This window comes from Cyprinodon tularosa, unplaced genomic scaffold (assembly GCF_016077235.1).
Source record: "Cyprinodon tularosa strain WSP-4 unplaced genomic scaffold, ASM1607723v1 ctg87, whole genome shotgun sequence".
In the NCBI taxonomy this organism is placed as follows: domain Eukaryota; kingdom Metazoa; phylum Chordata; class Actinopteri; order Cyprinodontiformes; family Cyprinodontidae; genus Cyprinodon; species Cyprinodon tularosa.
Genome location: NW_024039640.1, coordinates 1,899,283 through 1,923,415, shown reverse-complemented (window position 1 = coordinate 1,923,415; position 24,133 = coordinate 1,899,283). Strand labels below are relative to the sequence as shown.

The 24,133-nt window shown below is 41.2% G+C and overlaps 1 protein-coding gene across 1 annotated transcript; it reads left to right on the top strand.

Moving 5' to 3' along the window:
* Positions 1-9,359: 9,359 nt before the first annotated feature.
* Positions 9,360-22,428, top strand: gap43 (growth associated protein 43). Its single transcript, XM_038273378.1, has 3 exons — positions 9,360-9,665; positions 16,823-17,432; positions 21,176-22,428. Exons 1-3 carry the CDS (start codon positions 9,636-9,638, stop codon positions 21,253-21,255), a joined length of 720 nt encoding a protein of 239 aa, XP_038129306.1. The 5' UTR covers positions 9,360-9,635; the 3' UTR covers positions 21,256-22,428.
* The last annotated feature ends 1,705 nt before the right edge of the window (positions 22,429-24,133 follow it).

Below are 24,133 nucleotides of genomic sequence, written 5' to 3'. Positions count from 1 at the left end.
TCCCCTCTCCCAGACTTTCTCGTTTTGTGAAAATATAAATAACTACAGGCATTTACCTCATTTATGCACATGATTCTCTTGCTGCAACCAAGTTTCTGTAAGACAACATAAATCGTTTTGATGATCACAAATCCCGTCATTAACTAGCATACCTTTTGAGGACTTAAACTTATGTTAAATAAACCACATTTAATCATTTTAACTTTTACCCCAAGCAGAGTTATTATAATTAGTTATTTTAGTTTGGAGTAGATTATCATAATTGACTCCTTATTTATTTATTTATTATTATTAATAACAGACGTTTTGAAAAGATCTTATGTTAAATAAACTACATAGTTTTAACTTTTTTTTCCCAAATGAAATGATTTACTCTTTTGGGATTCTTTTCTAATTTATTTGATTCTGGTCGTGGGCAAGACAATGTCTGGATGGAGTAATGAGTGGGTAACAGCAGAGAAACTGCAGAGAGGAGTGTTAAACTACGAATCGATTAATATTTCTTTTGTTTTCATTGTTTCACAATACAAATTCTGTATCAGTTTGGATTTCAAGCATTATTTTTTCCACTAGGGCTGCTCAGTGCCACAGCGGGTAGCACTGCTGCCTTGCAGCAAGAAGGTTCTGGGTTCGATTCCCAACCCGGGGTCTTTCTGCATGGAGTTTGCATGTTCTCCCTGAGCATGCGTGGGATCTCTCTGGGTACTCCAGCTGCCTCACACAGTCCAGAAACATGACTGTTACGTTAATTGGCTTCTCTAAATTGTCCTTAGGTGTGAGTGTGTGCATGAATGGTTGTGTTGCCCTGCGATGGACTGGCGACCTGTCCGGTGTGTACCCCGCCTCTCGCCCATTGACTGCTGGAGATAGGCACCCCTCATGACCCCACTCGGGATAAGCGCGTTAGATAATGGATGGATGGAATTTTTCCACTACCAGACTGGTGTGCTTTCAGTTTGTTGCTTATTATTTTTACTTCTTTTTGAGCTATCAATTCAGTATCCTAATAATGCAATAAAATTCTACTTTGGCATCTCTTTTGCTGAAGTAGTTCACACCGCCAGTTGGAATTTCACTGGGGAGTGGTGGCCTAGTGGTTAGAACAGTGTGCTTGTGCTCTGAGAAGGTAGCAAGTACCTGGTTCAATCCCCGCAGCCTGCACTCTGGGTCCCTGAGCAAGAGCCTAAACCCCACACTACTTCCAAGGTGCTACACAATGGCAGCCCACTGCTCCCCAAGAGGATGGGTTAAATGCAGAGATAAATTTCTCCAGTGTGAGATCAATAAAGTTAAATTATCTGTTTAAAGCCCATGTGGGATGTGCCATATACTATTGCAAAACATGAACTGTAAGTTGGAAAGTATCACCTTGAACAGTTTTAAAAAGCTGCATGTTTCACCGCACTCACCAATCTATACAGCTCAAGTTTTGACATTTGCATTAGCAGCTAAAAGGAAATTAATCAGCTACAACAGTTATGGTCAATTAGTCAGCGTTGGTCTTGGCCTTAATGTTGTGATATAGCTTGCAGCTGGTAGATTACCAGTGAACCTCATTGCCTTTCACAGACACGTTGACCTTTCATTCTGCTGATGCGGAGCTTCATCACGGTGAGGACAGCGGTACATTGTTATTGCACAAAGCCACAAACAGAATTTATTAACATCTGCATTAGGCTGACTCACAGTAAACTTTTTATTGTAAATACGTAAAGAAATTTATTTTGTACAAGTAAATGTATACATTTGGCTACAAGAGCCTTTAATCAATGTCACCTAAAAAGTGGTTGGACTTTATTAAAATCTATATCTTATCCTGCAGATGCTGCTTTTATATTCAATCCTATTCTATACAATTATTGAAAAGGCCTCACATATGTATTAATCATAATGAGTTCTACTTATATTGACAGATTATTTTTATACATTGAGTAAAACAAGGAGAATTATTTATTTCTCAGAACTAATTTGTTTTCAGAGATAAAATTAAACTGTATATTTCTAATCACCCAATCTAATACAAAAATCTAAATCAGGGGTCACCAATGCGGTGCCCGCGGGCACCAAGGGGCCCTCAAGGACCACATGGGGTGCCGTCTTCGTCTTCTGAAAACAGAAGAACTCACTCAGTGGGTTAAGTTAAATTTTTTTTTTATTCTGTTGCTCTTCTTTTTAATCATTTATGTATTATTTCATCATGTTAACTATTTCATCATATTTCAGTGGTTTCAAAATGACAATATTAAAAAGAAAATTAGAAATGAATAAAAGAATAAAATAAGAATAAGTTCATAGGTCAGTATTGGTAGCCCTTCCTTTGACTCGGTAGCCATGAAGTAGCCCTCAGCCTTAAAAAGGTTGGTGACCCCTGATCTAAATGGTCTCTTCAGTGTCTCTCACACGCAAAAGTCTCTCCTCCAGGATTATTGTAGAGAAAATTGTTAAAAAAGCTTCAAGAAATAACAAAAAAAAAAACAGGCACTCACACAGTTATGTTAGTAAAAATGCTCAGTCATCCAGGTCATAGTAATTCCAAAAAAAGCAAGTTAAAAACTTTTCTACTCACCCCCATGCTGAACAACACTCTGGAGTACCTTTTTGATATCTCAAATTCATCTGGAGATCTGGGAGGCTTCTTGCTGTCTGCTGACATTCAAATAATGGAGGTCCATGGTGCCCGAGGCAGAAAGGTCCATAAAAGTCCACAAAAAACGTGTCAATATTCCTCCATACTGCTTGTCCAATGTATTCCAAGTGTCCTGAGTGGGTAGCGTCCATAATTTACTCGAAACGAAGTCATTTAGAATGTTTTTAGAGCAGAAACAGTAGTGTATAGGATTTCCTAAAAGCGCGTTCAGGAGTCTACGGAAACCGCGGCAGACCAAACCAGATGAAAGTGCGCATTCAGCGTCTGCTCTGCCAATAATGCAAGCGTAGAAGAAGAAATGTGCCGTTTACCTGTGCAAAGAAAGAAACAACGAAAGAAAAATGTCTGAGGACTTCAGTGTTGAGGAAGAGCATGAGTTCTTTGCCAAGCTGAATGCGCACTTTCATCTGGTTTGGTCTGCCGCGGTTTCCGGAGACTCGTGAACGTGCTTTTAGGAAATCCTATACACTACTGTTTAGGCTCTAAAAACATTCTAAATTACTTTGTTTCGAGTAAATTATGGACGCTACCCACTCAGGACACTTGGATTACATTGGACGAGCAGTATGGAGGAATATTGACACGTTTTTTGTGGACTTTTATGGACCTTTCTGCCTCGGGCGCCATAGACCTCCATTATTTGAATGTCAGCAGACAGCAAGAAGCCTCCCAGATCTCCAGATGCATTTGAGATATCATAAAAGTACTCCAGAGTGTTGTTCAGCATGGGGGTGAGTAGAAAATGAAGGCTAATCATGTTTTGGGTGTACTATTCCTTTAAGTTCCAGGTTTTATACAGTAGCCCATCAAAACCTTGTTTTTGTTAGGAAAACATGCAAATTGAAACTGACAAGGGGTCCACCCCTTTGGAAGAGGGGGTCATTTGGCTTCTCTTGTTAGCCTGCAATGCCCCATACCCAGTAAGTGTCCCCATAAGTGTCTGAAAGGGGGGGATTTCTGTACTGTATAAAACCACAAAATCAACACTATAGATAATCAAAAACTGGTTTAGAAAATTCATTTGAAACTGCTCACGTTACAAGACTATTGGTCAAAACAGAAAATTAACAACCATATTCAAATGTTCACAATGTATACTGTAACCTTCACAATATAAATATTAAAAAAAATGAAAAATGTTACAAACAAATCAATGAGACAAGAACACATAAAAAAGATTAAATACCCAATTACCAGTGTCATGTAGAGAAAATGCACAGAAAAAAATGTCTCATTTGACAACAGCCCATTAGAGAAAAAATGACAGATACAGTTCTTCTTCCCTTGGTATCACCTGAAGCTTGTGCTGTGTTTAGAATGTCAATCTGGTGTATTTGCTCGCCGGGGGTTTGGTCTATCCTCCGAAACATCAAAGATGCCACAGAGCTAAACCACAGGCGCATTTTCCAGTAAATACATGTGTGATACTGCAGTTCATCGAGGATTAATGGCATATTTTTCACATGGATGGAAAAAATAAAATCTTGTAACCACAAATTCTGTGCATTGACTCAAGAGGAAGGAGAAGATAAAATTTCACTGATTACTTCAGTATGTTTGTTTTAAAAGCTTTATTATGATTTTTCTTCATTGTGGAAATTATGCCTATTTTTTAATCTATTCATTTAAAATACCAGGAATAAATCAAATCCAACAGTTAAGAGGGCACTCATTTTGTTTAGATAACGTCTCTTTTCTTCTACTTCAATAAAAAAATACTGACATATTACACCTTTAATCTGACAGATTTATCTTTAATCCAAGACTCCAAGTGGATCTAATATAAAGAATTCCAGCTTGCTACTGGAAGTCCTTTTGCCAGGTGTGAAGCATTGCCAAAGCACACACCTTGACTGCTCTGGCCAATCTTTGCGGCATTATTGATTTCTGTGGCCAGTAAAGGTTGCACATTCAACGGTTTAACAGAACAATCAACTGATTGTACATACATTTGCATACCAATTTGTTCAGGAGGAAGGAACTGCTATACTGTCTGCTAAGTAAGTTTCCACTCAACTGCAGCCCGAGCTGTTGTAATGGCAGATGGACTGTTTTCAAAGGCCAACCCACACACTCTCACTTGGTTTCGACAGCTACTACTGCCCCGGCCTCAGCCTGATTTCTGCCTCTTAGGCATTTGAAAAGTTTTTGTTTTTCCTCTGCTTAACAACCCTCTTCATTTTAAATGTGAGCTGGTGATTATGTGTTCCCTCAAGGGATTTGTATCGGCACCTTTATTATGGGAGCTTGATTTGAAGTGATTTGCTTCTTGATGTTGAGATGCAAATACTGTAAATATTTTACCTACAAACACTAAAATGTGCTGCTGAAGGCACATTTTAGTGAGACATAAATAATTGTTTGCATTCATAATTTTTTTGTTTGTTTTATTTTTGCACAAACCTGACAGTTACAGAAACCTGGCAGTAACAAAGGCATTGTTGGTAGAAAAGCATAAGACTTTTATTTAAATATTCTTACAAATCAGGTTTATACTTTAAATAAAGAATAGGACTTTATTGATCTCACAATGGAGAAATTCACTTGGTCTCAAAATGCATTTTAAGTTCAAATCAGAAAAAGCTTTATCTAAAAGTTGTGTTTTGCACATACAAGGAATTGTACCATGCAAACACTGTTGCTTGATTGCAGCCCTGGGCTCTTTGGGATGGGTCTGGGGGCCCTCACTCCTACTATTGAGCATATCTTCCTAATTCCTTATAAATCTTACATACATAAGTACACACAGGTGTTTATTTATACACAGTTATATTTCATAATGAGCTGCAGTTACAAGGTTAATAGCTCTATGGCATTGTTAGAGTATATTCATAGATAGTATGCCATATAGTTATGGCATGTTTATGGATTTTGTTTTTTGATGTTTGGTTAGTCACATGTATTTATTGCATTTGTGCAATAATTTGTGCATTGGATACTCTCTCTCCCATTGATTCTTTACTTTTATATATACATATATATTAGGGGTGGAACGGTTCACAAAATCCATGGTTCGGTTCGGTTCACGGTTTCGTGGTCACGGTTTTCGGTTCGGTTCGGTATATGTTTATTGTTACACCGAAAAATATTATTATTTTTTTAAATTATAAAAATTAATGACATTTTTTTTTAATGAAATTAATGAAAAAATCACGAAAAATAAATGAATTGTAATTATTTTTAATGATTCGCGGAAACCATGGATCATTTCCGCATGTTTTGCTGCTTTGAATTTAATCATCTGGCGCATGCCCTCTACGATCTCCAAGGAACTCAGAGCGGAGCGGACGGGAGCCACACTGGGGGCTGTAGGCTTTGCTATGTGCAGGTGGTCTGGAGCGCAGCGGAGCGCTGAGGGAGTATGTGGGATTTCAGGGTTAGCCTGACATAGGGTGACCAAACGTCCGTATTTCCCGGGACATATCCGTATTTCACGTCCTGTCCCGGGCCTCCCGGGTTTTTTTTAGAAAGTGAGGAAATGTCCTGATTTCACTGCGCACGACGCTCCGTGTGACGTAATCCCTGAGCCGCGTCAGTGCGGGCAGCCCTGTTCTTAATCAGAGGCTCTGTTCGAAATCCTGGGCTGCATCCTCCAAGGACGCGGTCTACCTAGACTGGGTCCTTCGAAGTCCTTGAAAATAAGGAGGCCGGAAGAGTTTTGGCTGTAAATTCGAACAGGTCCTCCCTTCGGCGGGTTTTACCGCCGTATGCTCTGTTGCTTAGCAGCCGTGAAAGTTGACACACAAAGCAGGAAAAGAATGAATACAGAGGTTTTCAAAACTGTTTGTTTATTTATTTATTTTAAAAAAAAGTTAAAGTGAACAAAGACTACACTCACAAGAATCCAGAGTGGAATAAAGATTCCAACCACCGGGAGCAGGAACAAATAAAATCAAATGTAATGATAGAAAAATTTTAGTCAGTTAAATAACCTGCTGCTGCTGTCATTCTGCACATCTCTGATGTTGCTGCTATTTTCAAATATCCATTATTGTAAAAATGTCCATAGCTGCATATTGGTTATTTATTCTCCAGTTTTATATTGTTGAAACACTTTACAGAATTTTTTTTTTATATTTTAACTCTTCCCTATTATGTTATTCTTATACATTTTTCTAAGGTCCTCATTTGTGTGACCATTTTCAATAATCTTTCTGCTGCTGTAAATTTGCCCATTGTGGGACAATAAAGGGATTTTCTATTCTATTCTATAAAAGGGTTAGAAATATATAAGTAAATCTAAACAATGTATCTACAAAATGTATCTGCAAAATCTCTAATATTCAACAACAAAAAATAAACTATCAGATTTATAGTTCCCACTCTGCAGATTTATTAGAATCTGTATTTAAATTACAGCCAAACTCATTTACAAAGTAACAGATAAAAACCTTTAGATAAACCAAACATTAACACCACATATCTGACTCTATAACCATTAAAACAACTAGTAACAAGTAACATTTCCTCTCATCACGGAATCCCGATGATGAGACATTTGTTCTTTCAATCACCCCCCCCCGCTCCAAGGTGTCCTGGTTTTCCCAAATGAAAATATGGTCACCCTATCTGACATGTTGGTCGTGTTGCTGTTAGCATAAACGAAACGTGTTGCACAATGCTTGCACACTGTTGCACTTTTATCCACCACTTTCTTTCCGCCGTCATCGTAGGTCACTCTAAATGCAAAGTGGTCCCATACAGCAGACCTATAAAGTGCTGCTGGCGCGTCTTCCAACTCCTGTTCTTTCCCACTCGCCATACCCACACAACTCTCCACAACAACTGATTTTTTTCTGCTACACCCGTCTACGCTGCTTCGCTTCTTCTTCTTCTTGTTTACTACTGGTGGTTGGCTTTGGTCGCAGTACCGCCACCTTCTACTCTGGAGTGTAAACGCTTCACCTATGAGAAAAAGGAGCAGCGCATGAACCGAACCAAACACACGCAAACCGAATCGAGACAGTCAAACCGAACGGTTCGGACGGTTTTCAAAAACCGTTCCATCCCTAATATATATATATAAAGTGTTCCAGTTTGTGGGGGATAACTGGTTCACACATGGCATGAAATCCATGAGTAAACTTTCACTTTTGGTTACTCCATCTTCTGCTGATGTGCTTTTGGTGTTGGTCAAGTTTAGCTGGAGTTTTGGAGCTAATGAGAGAAACAAAAGGGGATAGAACCTGGGTGACAGTAATCTGTGTTTAATTTTGCTGTAATTTCTGCTGGGGTCATGATGACCAGGCGAATATCTGTTTTATTTCTAAATGTTTCAATTGCTTCTTGTATGAATTAATCTTTGGTGTTCTATCTACCTATTGGAATAAATGTTTCCTCAATTTCATTTTCATCTTAAAAAGCTTTATATGATTTTTCCTATAATTTATTTCTCCCAATTAATTCAGGTAGAACCACATTGCACTTTTCAAAGTAACAAAGCAGCTTTGAAAAAAGGACCCTGAGCTGGCAGCTGTTCAGCATGAATGTGCATAACTATGCAGAGGCAAAAACTTGTCTCACCAGACTTGCTAGAGACGGTGTAGCTCTGCCAAGTAATGGCATTAGATTTTGAATCCGTGACTGGAGTGACCACCGAGAGGTTGGAAGGCCCAGTGGTGCCAGTTAATGATTTTCTTTTCAGTAAACTGGAAATACCATCAGGTGTTTTTCTTCTCCTTTTATCCACCTGTTTTCTCATCCTCATTGTGTCTCTGTATCTTCTGCTGAAGCCTGCTGGTGTCGGAGCGGGGGTGGGGACAGTTCTGACACCACTGTGTGTCTCTGTGTTTGTGTGTCTGTGTGTGTTATGAAATACAAATGCAGAGTGTGGGTGTTTGCATGAGCCTGTAAGCTTCGCTCTATGCTAGTGGTTCAAATGGGAGAAAGTGGTTGGCCAGTGCCTGCTCATTAAACCAGACTGTGTGCAAAGGTGGACACAAGAGGAGGAGAAAGAGAGAGCGAGAGAGAAAAGCAGTTTGCATTGCCTGTCTGTCTGTCTTGCTTCCTCCACCTGCCATCATTCCTCCCTCTTCTTCCTTCTCTCCTTCTCCTCCTCTGCTCTTCTAGTGTGTTTCCATGAGAACAGAGAGCGCTGGGTATAGTGGGGGGTTGAAGCGTGAGGGAGGGTGGGTGGTTTTGGTGATGTGGGTGACGTGTCCTAAAAGCACAGAGCGTACATGTGTATATGTGTGTGCGGCTCTGCATGCATCAGCACTCATCACTGCTCTCTTTCATACATCTATGCCAGCGGGAGCTGATCCCTGGCTGTGCCAGGAAACATGCTTTTGGCATTTCCCTGAAGATTTTGGCTCTGCACCCACCAGGCTTATAATCTGACACACTGAGAGCCGTCTCAATCTGAGAGGTAGGCAAGTGCCCCACCCATACCCCACTATGAAGCCAAAAAAAGAGACATCTCCTTGTCTACATGTGTGTGTGAAAGAGATGGGAAGTATTGCAAAGTAGAATTAAGCCGAATAAAATGAAACTGGAGAGGCGAAACCTGTCTGGAGGTGTCCACTCAGTTATCAAACGGGGCTGCCTTTTTGGGTGGGGCCGCAGCTTTTAGCAGGAGCCAAGCTGAAAGGGAGGAGGAAGAGGAGGGTAAGAAGATGTAGAAAAGAGGAGAGCTGATCTGAAAGTGATGGTGGAGGAGGAGAGAGGCAAAGGGAGGGGCTTAAAGGGTGGGCTTGTAGGCATTGTCAGGCAGCGAGTAAGAGAGAGAAAAGAGTTGCACCCAGGCAGACTGAGTGAAGAGCGTGTGTGTGCAAACTGGGATGAATAAATGCACTCGAAGGCTTAGCTGGTGATACAGCCAGAGAGAGAGGAAGCGAGAACCAGAGTGTGTGTGTGTGTGTGTGTGAGCAAGGACGTGAGAGAGAGAGAGAGAGAGAGAGAGAGAGGGTGAGAGAGAAGAAGTGAAAGAGAAGGATAGAAGGGAAGAAAGAAGCAGAGAAGAGAAAGGGAGGATTCTACAACTCCAACTATGCTGTGCTGCATAAGAAGAACCAAACCGGTATAGTGCATCCCTTTGCTTTCTCCAGCATCCTTTTCCTGTCGCTAAATGATTCATCTCATCTCTGAATTTTTGTCACAGGCTGTCTTGCAGTCAGATTAGGTGGCTTTGGAGGTGGGGTGGAGGAGATTAGAGGGAAGCGTTGCACTGATTTGCTTTGACTCTGGGCCTGGCTTGTCTTTATAAAAATCTATCTACAAAGCCCCGACACGCCTTGTTAATGTGATTATCCTGCATGAATGAATGTTGCCACAATGTCTCTCAGACCTCACACTGCTCCGGCAAGGAGCCACGAGGCTGGAACGTGGTCTTGGCCAGCTGGTTCTTATTGATTAAGCACTGGGAGAAAAAAAAAAAGTTCAACATAATTGAAAAGCAGTTTGTTAATAATCGAAAAAGCTGCAAAAAACTTTCTTAAACTCCAAATCCATCATCTTTTAATGACATTTCATATGATTTAAACTTACCTATTGAGATCTATCTATAGATGCTTTAAATCAGGGGTGTTGGAGTCTTTTGAAATTGGGTTACCTTGAGCAGTAGTTGGGGACAGAGGAAAGAAAATTTCCACAGCGAGGAGGAAAATGGGTGGGGTACGGATTGAGTTAGCCGGCACCATCATGTCAGTGGCCTCCTGGGAATACAATGGGAATAAATGAGTATAAATGGATTATCAGAGCCCTCCAGCTTTTTACAAGTGGATGGGGTGGTGTAAAGAGAGTGCTTGTTTAAAGGGTTTTTAAGGGTGCTTCACTAAACCAGATTCCATTCTTAGTGGTGGAGAATAAAGGGAAAGAAAAAAAAGGTAGCATTCATTATGGTAATTTTCTAGGTGATCTCAAAGATGTTCATGCTGCTACCTCAGATGGATTGGGATTTTTATCAGACTCATAACATGCTGGATTTTGATGGCCCTTGATTGCTTCTTAAATGTCAGCTCACATGAGTCATATTAGCTCTGGCAAGGTCCGGAGGAGAGAGAGTGATAGAGCTGAGGCTGCTTAAAGCATGCATGAGGATGCACGGAGAGATGTAGGCAGGTTGGGAGCATGGCTGCTCCACGTGGAAGGGATCTGGGCTAAAGATGCAAGAGGAAATGCAAAAAGACAATTAAACAGGAAGACATGCTGGATAGTAGGGTGAGGCAGGGATGCTGCAAATGTGATTAAAAACAGAGATTGAAGAGGAACGATAGTGATTGCTGCAGCTGGAAGGAGACGATAAGTGGAGCAGGTGAGCGATCGCAAAGGTGAGTAAGATCAAAGTGGGGGGAGGAAGCGTGAGGGAATAAAAAGCCGGCATGCTGCTGCACACTGCAGCCATGTGGGTGAGGCTGCACACCTCACTGCCGGGGAGGGATATCCTCCCAGGCACTAAGCACTTATCCTCCTCTTCCCGCCTCTAAGAGTAAATGAATCTAGAGACGTTCTGTGGTCGTCATGGATGGGCGAGCAAAGAGCATGGTTTTCTGCTTTTTAGCACAGCAGTACTGGACTCCAGTCTTTGTGGAGCCCTAAGTGCTGCTGCCACACATTCCCAGTGTAGAGGAGGGGCTGTTAGCATCTACTTTAGAAGTCCCATGCTGTCCCAAATTCTGCCTGTATCCGTTTTAAAGCACATTTTTCCAGTCTGATTTTTGCATCCAGGTTCTTCCAAAACTGAAGTCAATAATCAGCTCCTTCTCACTTGTGAAGCTGAAGTTATTGTTTCTCACATTTGCTGCTTCTACTCAAACTCCATCTGTCAATCTTTTGCACAAATTTTCTATTCTATTTTGACACCTATCATTTTGTATTACACATCAAATTGAAAACCCTCTTCTATCGTTTAAAAAGAAGAATTCTTGCTTCCTTTTTGCTGTTAAAGCTCTCTAACTCCAAGCATGAGTCTAATGTCCCTGCACCCCCACCAACCAGCCCCCACCTCTCATGTCCAGCCCTCTTCCTCCTCCAGCATCTCTCTCCATCCTTATCCCCGACCCCCTATGAGATCACCGCTGATTGCAGAGCCTTTGTTCAGGCAGAGGGCTGGTGTAATTTAATTAAAGGCTGCTCCGGAGGATGTAATGAGGATAGCATATGATGTTAGTGGTTGATGCAAAGCATCCTTTCCTGGGTCAGGTGTGGAAATAAAGAAAAAAAAAAAGATGAAGAAACGATACGTCCTCATGAATTCATCGTCAAAGGAAGAGACAGACAGAGACGGTGAACGGGTGATTGTGGCAGCCACCACCTGAGCTGAGCCTCCCCCCCTCCTCCCTCTCTCTCCTCTTCTGCAGGAGACAGCCGGTTAAAAGGGTGTGGTTCTCCACTGTGCCCGTGTGTGCGCGCGAGACTAAGAGAGAGACGGAGAGGGAGCATGAGTGGGTGGCAGTTTGCTCACCGAGAAGAAGAGTGAAAGACAAGAGAAAGAGGAAGAGATGCTCGGCAGTTGCAGACTGCAGCCTCTGCTCTTTGGTGTCTGGATGCTTCGCAGAGACGTGCAGATAGAGATTCACATCATGTGGAGGTTTTCAGAGAAAGACACTGCTATGAGGCTCAGATCACATGTGTAACAGAAGTTTAAGAAGTCAGTATGATCTGAATTATTTCCATTTTGCTTTTTTTTTTTATATCTACATCATGGGTTTTAAATTGCATGGATTTGCCGCAGTTATTCTGAAGTCGGCTTTGTAAAAGTTATTTAACCTCTGCACCTGTTGGCTTTGAGACTGAATAGTTTCCCAATCATTGCTTCACAACAGGCAAAAAACACTCCTAATAACTTCCTAACTGTACTTGATGTAAGTCAGTCCAATATTCATGTAAAGAACGTCATCTAGGTCTATAATCTTCCTTGTGTGTGTATCAGTCTGCCCTGTTGCTCTATGGTTGTTCAGGCTCCATCATCCTCACCAATTTCTGCCCTGCCCCCTCCTCCCCTTCCTGAAACCAGTCCCTAATGGCATTCTTGGGGAGGCAGCGGAAAGGTGGCAAATTGTTAGAGTGTGTCGGTAGTGCCATTGGCTGCTTGGGGCGTGGTTCTCCAGCAGACGGTGGCCAGCAAAGGACAGAGGCGTACTGCAGCCGCTGAGGAAGGCTCTGATAGACACATTCAGTTATTTATTACCTTCACAGACCAGACAGAGGACAGGGGTTGGTCCTGTGTGGGCAGTCTGCAATTACTACTATAAAACTGCACATCAAGGCCTTTTAATTGCAATCTTAGCTGACGCTTTCTGCCTTCAAACGTCAAACATTTCCCTTTTTCTAGGTTCTTACACTGTATCTATGACAACCAAAGTGAGCGTGCATGAGAGAGGAAGCTCTGTTAGTTCATTTGTATTAATTAATTTGATCAGCAGGACAATGCAAATATGTTGAAGAAGGAAATGTCCGGGCTTTGTTTAATCTGTGGTGCGGCACCTGAGGGAAGTGTTGCTGTATATATGAATGAAACCGACCGCTGCAAAGGGACAGAGCAGAAGAGTGCCCACAAGAGGATTCCTATGGGCCCAATTAACAACACTTTAAAAGCCTTGCAAAGGATTTGCAATGATTTTTCTGTTCAGACAAAATGGGATTTTCCGTACATTGCAGCCTGAAAATTGGAGCGGTAACCACCGCAAAGCTTATATATTCCATCGAATCTAGAATCCAACAGGAGAAGATGACAGCGCAGCAGCTTTGAAGGGTGTCCCACAGACAAAAGCTGTTGATTAAACCAATGATGTGAAGGTGATGTCGCTTCCCACCCTCATACATTGATATGAGATCACTCAGCAATATGCTGGTATCTTATTACATATCCACTCATCCTGAAAGTAAATGACATTGCTTCTGTTCCAGCAGTGATGTCATACCTCAGCTCAACCCTCTTTATATTCCCAAACACCCTCATCAATCGCTTCCTCTGCCTGCCTGACTCACTGAACACAGCCAGTAAGTAATTTGGTTTAGAGTTAAGTGCTCAGGTCAAGTTTTTTTGGCAATTGCAAGCTCTCATGAGATCAGGCCAATAAAAGCTAAACAAGTCTCCGGAGGACTGAGTATTACTAAGAGGAGAAGGCAGGGCGGTGAAGCTTTGTCTCCTTGCTGTCAATCCTAATGAAAGGAATCATTCTTAAGTTGCCATAACACTTAAAAGCGAGCCAGCAAATGTTTCATGTCCAGCAGGAGGATGCAAACAACATCTCACCATCCTCTGGAAGTACCTCCTGGACCAGAATGTTGAACATCTCAATAACTAGGCAGTTATTTTCCTCTTGTCAGCATGGATTCATACTGGTTAATTCTGAAGGCTAAAGCTAACAGCTAGTCCTAGAGGTTTGAACTTTTCCCATCTTAAGTTTCAACACTGAAAAAAATAATGCAACCATTTTTGGCATTTACTTAACAGTATTTAGTTACTTTAACTAGTGTTGCACCGATACCGATACCAGTGTCGGACAGGGCCCCAACACTACACTAAAATGGTGGCATTGGTATCGGCGAGTACCAACAATTAGGGCACCGATACCATTTTGTGAGGCAAAACTTTATTCAACCATTGTCACCCATTCCAGGTCGGCAATTAAGAAGTTCTACTGGATGCACTTTGTTTTAGCCTTTTTCACAAAGGTAGGCAGCAGCTAAACAAAGCCATGATGGCAATTATTTTACAGCCAAGTAATATGCAGTTCTTCATATCTGCAAACACACGTCAATTTCAAACAGATGGTATCAGTATGGGCTGATACTGCATAGCCAGGTATCAGGTATTGGGGCCAAAGAATTGCATTTGCGCAACACTAACTTTAACGCAATTTTTTTATGTGGTTTAAAAAAGACTGCTACTTTCTTAAACTTATGTACTTTCTCAAAAAAATTTATTGGAAAATATACTTTTAACTGGAAACTATTTGAAATATTTTCTAATTTATTTTTTGGCGCTGCTTTACATTTCTATCATTATTTTTTGTCTAACTGAAACTCTTAACACAGGAAGATTATTGGTAGCGCACCACGTCTAGCTTCCATTTCCTGTGTAAATAATCCCTGAATTCTTTGAGAGCAGCCACCTCATGCAAACTAATGAAGATTCTTTAAAGATTAATTTCTCAACTAAGTTGTATTTGTACAAATTTCTACCAATTCTGTTTATGTCAAGGCCCCTCTGTGGTCAGCTCTTAGCCTCCGCTTTAAATCACTCTATTTGCAGAGCTGAGTTAGGATATTGATTCCTTTCTCAGCCGGGGCTTTTTTTCTTGTTTTAAAATTTCATCAGACCAAAAATAATTTAGGAGGCCTGGTTGGTGTGAAGCAGAGCGAGGCCTGAGGTAGGATTTATTATCTGACCCAATGGGAGGAAGGGTGAAGGAGGTTCACTGCTGCACCGTATTGCACTGACACACTGACCCTCAGGAGGAAGTGTTGGTTTAGGGGCCCCGGGGTCTGACAGTTAATCACGCCGCACTGCTGTGGGTCCCTGGGCAGACAGCTTTCCAATTAAAACCCTCCATCAGAGACGGTGACACTAACGGTAGCAGTTGTGATGCCACAATTTTCACTCAGATATCTTCATCATCCTGCTGCCTATTTACATCGACTACCAATTCTTACACATCCACACCTTTCCTCCTGCCACGCCCTTTAGCTGCATTGCAACCCCCTCTTATTCCAAAATGCTCTTTCTTAATTTATTATCTCCCATCACCCCAGTCCCCCGAGGGGTCAGATGCTGTCAGTAAGGGTGACATGCAGTATTTCGTAGCGCCAGCCATCAAGCAGGCCCGTGATGAGTTAGCACTCTGGTTGTCTAGGTAACCTTTGATGGCTGGGAGGGGTATGGCGGTGAATGCTGAGGAGATTCTCGTGCAGGAAGCTCGTTTAGACGGGAAGCAGCGAGCGTACACAGAGGATTGAGATTCTTTTTTTTTTTTTACAGTTTTCAGGGAATCATTAGCAGAAACTGCACTCAGCACAAATGGATGCTGTGGCGAGGATCTCCATTTGAGCTCAGTGTGTTTCAGCACCATTATAAAGAGACAATATCTGCCTCCGTCTACCCACCACAATAAATACTCTTAGCCGTTTGTCTTGCCTTAAGTCCCAGCGAGTCTATTTCATCATATGGAGACAGTTAAGTCTCTATACACATTCACATATGATTCATCCTTATATTTACAAAAAAAAAAAAATCTTCTATTACTAAATTACAGACCTATTCTTCCTGATGCCATTTACTGGCTGCTGTGATGATTTCTCTTTCTTTTTTTTTTTTCTGCGATGATTTCGAGCAGGAAGAAGGAGCCGTCCCAAACCATTTTCCTGCTGCTTGTTTTCCCCTTCACCTCTCTATCACTAAGCATAAATAAATGATTACAGCCTCTTTACTGCTGGAAAGTTCTGCTACTTGATTATGTTCATACACATTAATTTAACATGCGTATTGCTTTCGGGGAATTGATTATCAACTTGTGAATATTTCACATTGATTTATGTCTCTATTCATTTTGAATGTGGTGATTTATTTTCTTTGTCACTTTCAGTACTCATCGTTCATGCTTTTTATTTGATTTGATTTCTTTTTATTAGATTTATATGAGTCATAACACACCCCCCTATTTGATGGACAGCTTTGGATCCTGTTGCCTAAGGTAAAATCATTCAATCCTGGTTAATGTTACACTCCGCTATCCTTCTCCTTACTCGTTTTCCTCATCTCATCGTATGCTTCCTGAACCTAAACATTTCCTGACAACTTTTCCAGCCTTCAGTTCCTTAGTCATGGTTTCAAATACATGTTGTACAGTAGAGTAAAAACATCTTTAACCAACTTGTTAGAGTGCTTATATTGAAATCAGCCTGACTTTCTCTTTAAGAGCATTTTTGTGAGGATTTTTGAAGATTTTAATTGAAAATTGGAAGCTTTTTGCCATGTATCGAACAATAGTTAAGGGAACAAGCTACTACTTTCCGCTGAAAAAGATGTTAAATGTTGTAAAATGTTTGCATTTTATCAGAATTATACTAAAAAAAGTCAGTAACGGATGGTTAAAGATGTTTTTTAGGAACTTTTTTCTGACTTCTCAGTCCATTACATTGTGGTTAAGTGTAACGAACAAAGCCAGAATATCCAAAAGTGGATTTTTAGTTCAGACCAGCTGTTAACGTGTAATACTGTGTATTGCCTCCCAGGTGGAGAAGAATGAGGATGCAGACCAGAAGATTGAACAGGATGGCACCCCGAACAAGCCCGAGGACAAGGCCCACAAGGCTGCCACCAAAATACAGGCGAGCTTCCGTGGACACATAACTCGGAAAAAGATGAAAGATGGAGAAGAAGAAGAGAAGGAAGGAGACAGTCCAGCTGCAGAAGAGGGAGTAGATGGTGAGGAGACAAAGAAAGTGGAGGGAGAAGATGCACCTACTAAGCAGGAGGAAAATGCAGGGGAGGAGGCCAAGAAGGAGGGGGATGAGACAAACCAGGCCAAAACCCCAGGAGCAGACAAGCCTGCTAACTCTCCTGCAGGCACAGCAACGTCTCCCGTGGCGGCAGCTCCCGCTGCTGCCTCTCCCACAGCCCCCTCTGAACCTCAGAAAGAGGAGCCGAAGGCCGAGGAGAAGCCCAAAGAGGTGGAGGCTCCGGCAGCAACAGCCAAGAGTCCCACCACAGCCACGGCTGAGGAGAAGAAAGAGGAGGAGAAGAGTGAAGAGAAGAAGGAGGAGGCCAGAAAAGCCGATGTGCCTGCTGCTGTCAGTCCGACAGCTGAAAAGGAGGAGCCTAACCAAACAAATGATAAAAAAGGTATGCAGATCCAAGCAGAGCTGTTTGGATGGGAAACTATTCAAGCCGTCTAATTGGAGACATTTCTGTGCATACGTTTGGGATGGGACTCAGTTCAGAGACAAATTTAACTTCCAGTCCCTTTCAACAATATAGAAGTAATTACCGGGTGTAAAAATCTAATAAAGAAGAATTGCTGGGCTTTCACATAGGCTGCTTGGCAGACACCTCAGGACATAAATGCTTGTTAAGTCTTTGCGATGCAAAGGTCTTTGGCAGGCCTCCACCATTTACTGTTTAACACAGAAATGCAGCTCAATATTTCTTTAGGCAGCCTCGTATCACAGCCCTCGCTGCATGGAAACTCCATTATAAAGCGATACGATCGCATCATGAATAATCAGGGTAATCAGTGTAGTGATTAGGAAGCAGAGATTGCTTGTTGTTTAAATTTGAGAACATTAAATCTATTCAATCAATCAGCTTTCATGAACATGTTACAGTTTTTATTTTCTTTTTAGAGTTTACAACAATAGTAAGTGAGGAAACCTAGATTTTTTATAACCAGACCTGATCCACGAGGAGCTGAAAGTCATGCAGCTGCCTCCGTCAGCACGCTCTTTACATGAACCGATATTTCTGGTCCAAGGACACTCAGTCCGGGTCAGACAGGTGGGTAGTAGAGTGTGCTATGTGTGCAAAGTTGATGGGGGTGTGAAGTGGTGAAACGCACAGACACATCAACTGGAGAACTACAAAGAAACTAGGTCACCTGTCTCCCTGTTGTCATAGTTACCACCTCAATGGGGATAGCTAGCCCTGCGTGGAGAAGAGCAGCCATAACAGGTGCTCTGATTTAAATGAATGATTAATGATCCCTTACAGGTAACGGTCAGCACTGGGGAGTCATGGAGTAAACAAGTACTACCTCACCAAGAACTGCTAATTAAATTGCCAGAGCGAACAAAAACCTTCTGCACTCACTCTACTGATTTAGAGTTAATTAATAGCTATTACTAAATGGTTCTATTAGATATGGATCAATAATATATAGTGAAGAGCGCCACCAACTAAGATCTGACAGAGTCGTGTATTATGCAGGGTGTCGCACTAATTTAATTCAAAATTGACTTTTGTAGCATCGCAGTGTTCTTTATTGAATCATTTATTATTCATTATTACTTGGAACATTGATAAAAGCCATTAGAATATTCTTAAATTAACTGCAAAAATGAAGTGGACAACAGTTCAGAACTAAAATATATTTACCTCAGACAGTAGCTTCATTATTAAGATTTTTGGCTTAAACGATAATTGATATTTATTTAAGAAAATTTTACCATGTTAGGGATCTGGATTCATTAATGCACCAGATATCGTTAAATGCAAATGAGTTATTGCAGGTTTTATTTTAGTTTTTCTGTGTTTGCCTTCAATGACTTTTGATGTCGGTTAATGAGATACTGCATAGAAATGATAATTGTTTTCTAACCAGCTGAGTGTGATTTATCTGTACATGATTGCGAAAACAGGGAACAGTCAAAAGAAACAGAAAAAACTCATCCTAAATACAAACTGTGCACATTCTTTGGAAAGCACCACCTACAAAAAAAGGAGCCACTTCAAACAGTCAGATGTCATCTGCATAGTGGGTTACATCAGTGTGCTCTCTGTATAAAAGCACTGTTGATGGCAGGTAGATATCCACCATGAAGGAAAGAAAACAAATGGTCAGATTAGTTAAATTGAGATGCAACATGTGGGTTTATGTTCTTTCATATCCTAATGAATCCATTGAACATTGCTTGTTTTATTCAAACTAGTGTTGCACTGATACCAGTATCGGGCGGGACCCCGAAGCAGCACTAAAACGGTAGTGTCGGCGAGTACCGACAAATAGGGCACCGATACCATTTGAGAGCTAAAATTTATTCAACTATTGTCACCCATTCAAGGTAGGCAATAAAAAATTCTACTGGATTCACTTTGTATTAGTCTTTTTCCTGCTTTACAAAGGTAGGCAGCAGCTTGACAAAGCCATGATGGCAATTATTTTACATCCAAGTAGGATGGAGTTCTTCATATATACACACACACATCAATTTCAAACAGATGGTATTGGTATCGACCAATACTGCACAGCCAGGTATAGGTATCGGGGCCAAAAAATGGCATCGGTGCAACACTAGTTCAAACATACCTCTGCATTCTACATCAGTTCTCATTTGGTTCCAATTCTGCCGTGCATTATCTGGAACCAGTGCAAGAGCAGGGAAGACCTAACCTGACTCCGCCAGATGGATTTGCTCCGCATATCCATCTAAAAACCTTCTGTTGAAGTAATTTTGGGAAGGGGCGAAAATACTGGTTAGCTGATTGGCCTATGTTGGTGATAGACGGGCCAAATAAACCAATCAGATCAACAAAGCATATGACGTACTAACAGAGCGACGACGAAAACACAACCACAAGCCAGGCTACTCTTGCTACTCCCCAGTCGGGAGAAGAGCAAAAACATCTTTTCCTCTGAGAAAAGCCTCCAGAGCAGTGTTTTGCTCTTCTTTCAGTGAAGAAATGCTCTGTAATTCCGATAAAACTTGTTCGATAGCCACGCTAACGCTAGTTTCATCGGCTGAAGCCGCCATGTTCTTTAGACTGAACTGTCGCGCTTCTCGTTGCGTCACACCTCAACCCGCCTCAATGCCAACGCTGATTGGACGTTCGTTTGGTGAACAGCTCCAAATTTTCTTTAACGGAGAGTCTCCAGACTGATCTGCGAGTGAAACCTTGAAAGCTTGCGAGATCAGGATGGTCTCACGAGGCTAGTGAAGACCATGACTGTTGGTTCAAGGAATTGCATGAAATTTTATTATCTTCGCACAATTTCAGCGACTGGATAATGACGTCCTTGAATCTGTCATGCTGGCTAAAAAGCTAATTGACTCTTACCTGGAAGATCAGCAATGACTCACACTGTCTTAGTCACACATTACAGCAGCCATATGATTGCCCCACTTTCCTTCACACACACACTCACACACACATTAGGCACTTCATCACCCCACTGCCATGATGTCATCTGCTTTTTATAATAAAAACGTATGAGATCATCTGGCTGTGATATCACTATACAAAGAGCACCTCACTAATAGGCTTTGTCTGGCACAACTGAAACTGGAGTAGATTTACTTATTAATACGGCCTTGGCTGGTAAGATTTTATTTTCTCACTGTTTTAGAGATGCTACTTCCAGAACCACTATTTAAATAGGCAGAATTTGAAATAAAGCATCAGAACAATGTCCACCTCTAGCCTAGAACCTATTTTAAAAATGCTTTTTTGATGCATCAAGGATTCCTTTTCAGCTGGAGACGCTTCTGTTTTGTTATTGTAGCACAATCCCCCTGCAGGCATCACACACAATCAGATGTGGCAGGCCAAGATGCTGCTGTTAGCATTGTCATGTCAGCTCGAGGGCTCCATGGGTCCGTTAGGAGCACTCTTATCCTTTATTATTTATTAACAACCCTTTGTAGGGGAAGGTTTTAAACGATGTAAGGCCACAAATTCAGAAAAGGGTAATTTTAAAGTCATAGTTGTTATTTGAAGCACTTTTTAGCCTCTAACAAGACTCATTTAGACGTTTTCTTTTAGTCCAATCTGATAAAATTTGTAAAAATGTTCAAATTTCTGCCTTATTTTCCTTTTCTATTCTTTGTCTTTGCTCTCCATCCAATCACTCTACTTCCTTCACTTCTACACAGATGCTGCAGAGGAGTCAAAAGCGGAGGAGAAAACCAACCCAGATGGGGCTGCGGAGCCATCCGAGTCCAAGGAAGACTAAAGGCAAAGCCTTAACCACTGGAAATCAGAATTAAGAGAAAATGTTGAGTAACACAAAAACAAAAATCTAAAAAGGTTGCTCTTTACCTTCCCAACGTCAAGGGCAGTCTGTTTCTATTTGTTTGTCATTTTTTGTGTGGCAATGATTTTCTCATGTTGGGGGAGTTTCCAGCTTGAAGTTTTCTGGCTCAAGCTAATATTGTGATGGTGATGATGATGTCTGTAATAATAACATGATTATTACCTTGATGATGATGGTGATGCAAAAGCGGGAAGCATCAGTGTCTTCACTTCCTAATGTGAGTGAAACATCACTGGATCGACAGCTTCTAACTGGACCGCTCACACATTTAAAAACGCATTGCCAATGCACCACCATTCGTTTGCATTGTCATGCACTTTTTGTAAAAACCACGTCGCTGAAACAAAACTCAGTTTTGCAAATGCATGCACAAAAATAGGCTAGTTTTAAAATGCAACTCCGGTTTTCAGCACTGCACACGTGTATTGAAAACACAACAAAAAGCCAGGTAAATATGCGAATGTATATCTAAATGTGTGAGATTTTCAGTTGGCCTGTTTTATTCAAAGTCCAAAAATTAGTCAATAGAATTACTACTCTTTCTATTCAGCTTGAGGAACTCAAGCTTGGTTTACATCACTTTTACAAACTCTGGTAAGTGACATTTATAGAACCTTCTGGACCTTTTAAATCCTATAATAAATAAAAAATAGCTATAGTATTGATGTGTTTGGCCCATATATATATATATCTATATATATAGATATATATATATATGCCAAGCAAGTGTGAGAACAGTAGCATGAACCATGGAACAAGTTGCATGATGGGAACTCTCCCTTCGAGAGGAACTTCTTCGCAGCCACAAAAACAAGAAGTGTGGCGGCTTCTTTTTGATGTCTTTGGTGTTGTTATGACAGTTTCTATGAATTGGAGAATTGCACTGATGTTACTGAAAAAAAGAGAAAAAAATCTGAAAAAGGAAAATCCAACATACGAAATTCTTTTCCTATGTTCCAGTGAGTACCATGTCCAGTTTCAACCTTATCTGAAAGTACAAACTTGTGAAAAAAAGAATGAAAAAAAATGAAATAAAAAATGGTTTCAATGTCTGTTTTCGAAATAAAGCAAATGTGCCAATTACCATCCTAATCTGTTGAGTTTTTTTAAAAGCTGGGTTGCAGATGGGTAGAAACCATCAGTGTTTTGATAATTGCTGCTCATTCTCTGAATCCTTTTGAGTTAAACACTGTAAGAACAATTCCTGCAATAATACTTTAACATTACTGTTCCAAAGGCTTGTGAAGATTTTCAGTCATCCAGGTCATAGTCATTCCAAAAAACCACTGGACTTTGTTTCCAGTGGGTTTTGGTTTTTCTCTAAGAGAAAAAACAAGTTTAAACAGAGGGGTGGACTCAGGTTTCAGCTTTCAAAACCCTACAATGCAGCGATAGAGTTGATTCCTTCCCGCTATCCTGCAAGACTAAGACATCTCGCCTAGGTCAGCCAGGCCAACAATGACCCTACAGTACTAACTCCTGCTTTCATTTGCATAGGCCAGTATCAGGTGTTGCAGACTAACAAAGACCTCAATGACTCCCCATTACAAAGGGGTGGACCTGTTCTTCGGGTTCAGTTCACATGTTTTCTAAGCCAAAACAAGGCTTTGTTGGGCTACTCTATAAAGCTTGGAACTCGACACTAACTCAGACATTTTGAATGAAAAAAGCTTCCAGTGGCTTGTAACTTTTTTTGGAAATACTGTTCCAAGGATTAACAATTAAATATATATATTAGGGATGGGACGATTTATGAAAACCATCTGAACCGTTCAGTTCGACTGTCTCGGTTCGGTTCGCGCGTGTTTCGTTCAGTTCATGCGCTGCTCCTTTTTCTCATAGGCGAAGCGTTTACACTCCAGAGCAGAAGGTGGCGGTACTGCGACCAAAGCCAACCACCAGTAGTAAACAAGAAGAAGCGAAGCAGCGTAGCCGGGTGTAGCAGGGAAAAAAAATCAGTTGTTGTGGAGAATTGTGTCGGAATGGCGAGTGGGAAAGAACAGGAGTTGGAAGACGCGCCAGCAGCACTTTATAGGTCTGCTGTATGGGACCACTTTGCATTTAGAGTGACCTACGATGATGGCGGAGAGAAAGTTGTGGATAAAAGTGCAACAGTGTGCAAGCATTGTGCAACACGTTTTGTTTATGCTAACAGCAACACGACCAACATGTCAAGCTAACCCCGAAATCCCTCATTTGCGCTCCAGACCGGCTGCTCAAAGCAAAGCCTACAGCCCCCACTGTGGCTCCCGTCCGCTCCTCTCTGAGTCCCTTGGAGATGTTAGAGAGCATGCGCCAGATGATTAAATTCAAAGCAGCAAAACATACGGAAATGATCCAGGGTTTCCGCGGATCATTTAAAATAATTACAATCCATTATTTTTTGGGGGATTTTTTCATTAATTTCATAAATTTTTATGGGATTTCGGTGTAACAATCAATATATACCGAATCGAACGAACTGAAAACCATGACCACGAAACCGTGAATCGAACCGAACCGTTGATTTTGTGAACCGTTCCACCCCTAATATATATACAGTACAGTATGAGCTAGAAATTTACTAGGCAGATGCTTCCAACATGATCATTGGTATCTACAGATTGTGTTAAATATACTTTAACAGGCAGTAGCAGGAAATAAATGCTGGCTTGGTAGCATTAAATCAAGAAAGGGTTTGAGGCAAACTTGCAGCAATACTCAACAACTAGGTTAACTGGGCAAGTCATTAGCCAATCCCAAGGATCAGATTCAGGTCTGGATGAAGGGTCACTAAATTCCTGAGCACTGTTTGCCT

Excerpts from the sequence above, each read along its gene's own strand:
- gap43 (XM_038273378.1), top strand. The coding sequence starts at position 9,636 with ATGCTGTGCTGCATAAGAAGAACCAAACCG. Across the intron at positions 9,666-16,822 it reads GCATAAGAAGAACCAAACCG|GTGGAGAAGAATGAGGATGC; the intron begins GTATAGTGCATC and ends ATTGCCTCCCAG. Across the intron at positions 17,433-21,175 it reads CCAAACAAATGATAAAAAAG|ATGCTGCAGAGGAGTCAAAA; the intron begins GTATGCAGATCC and ends ACTTCTACACAG.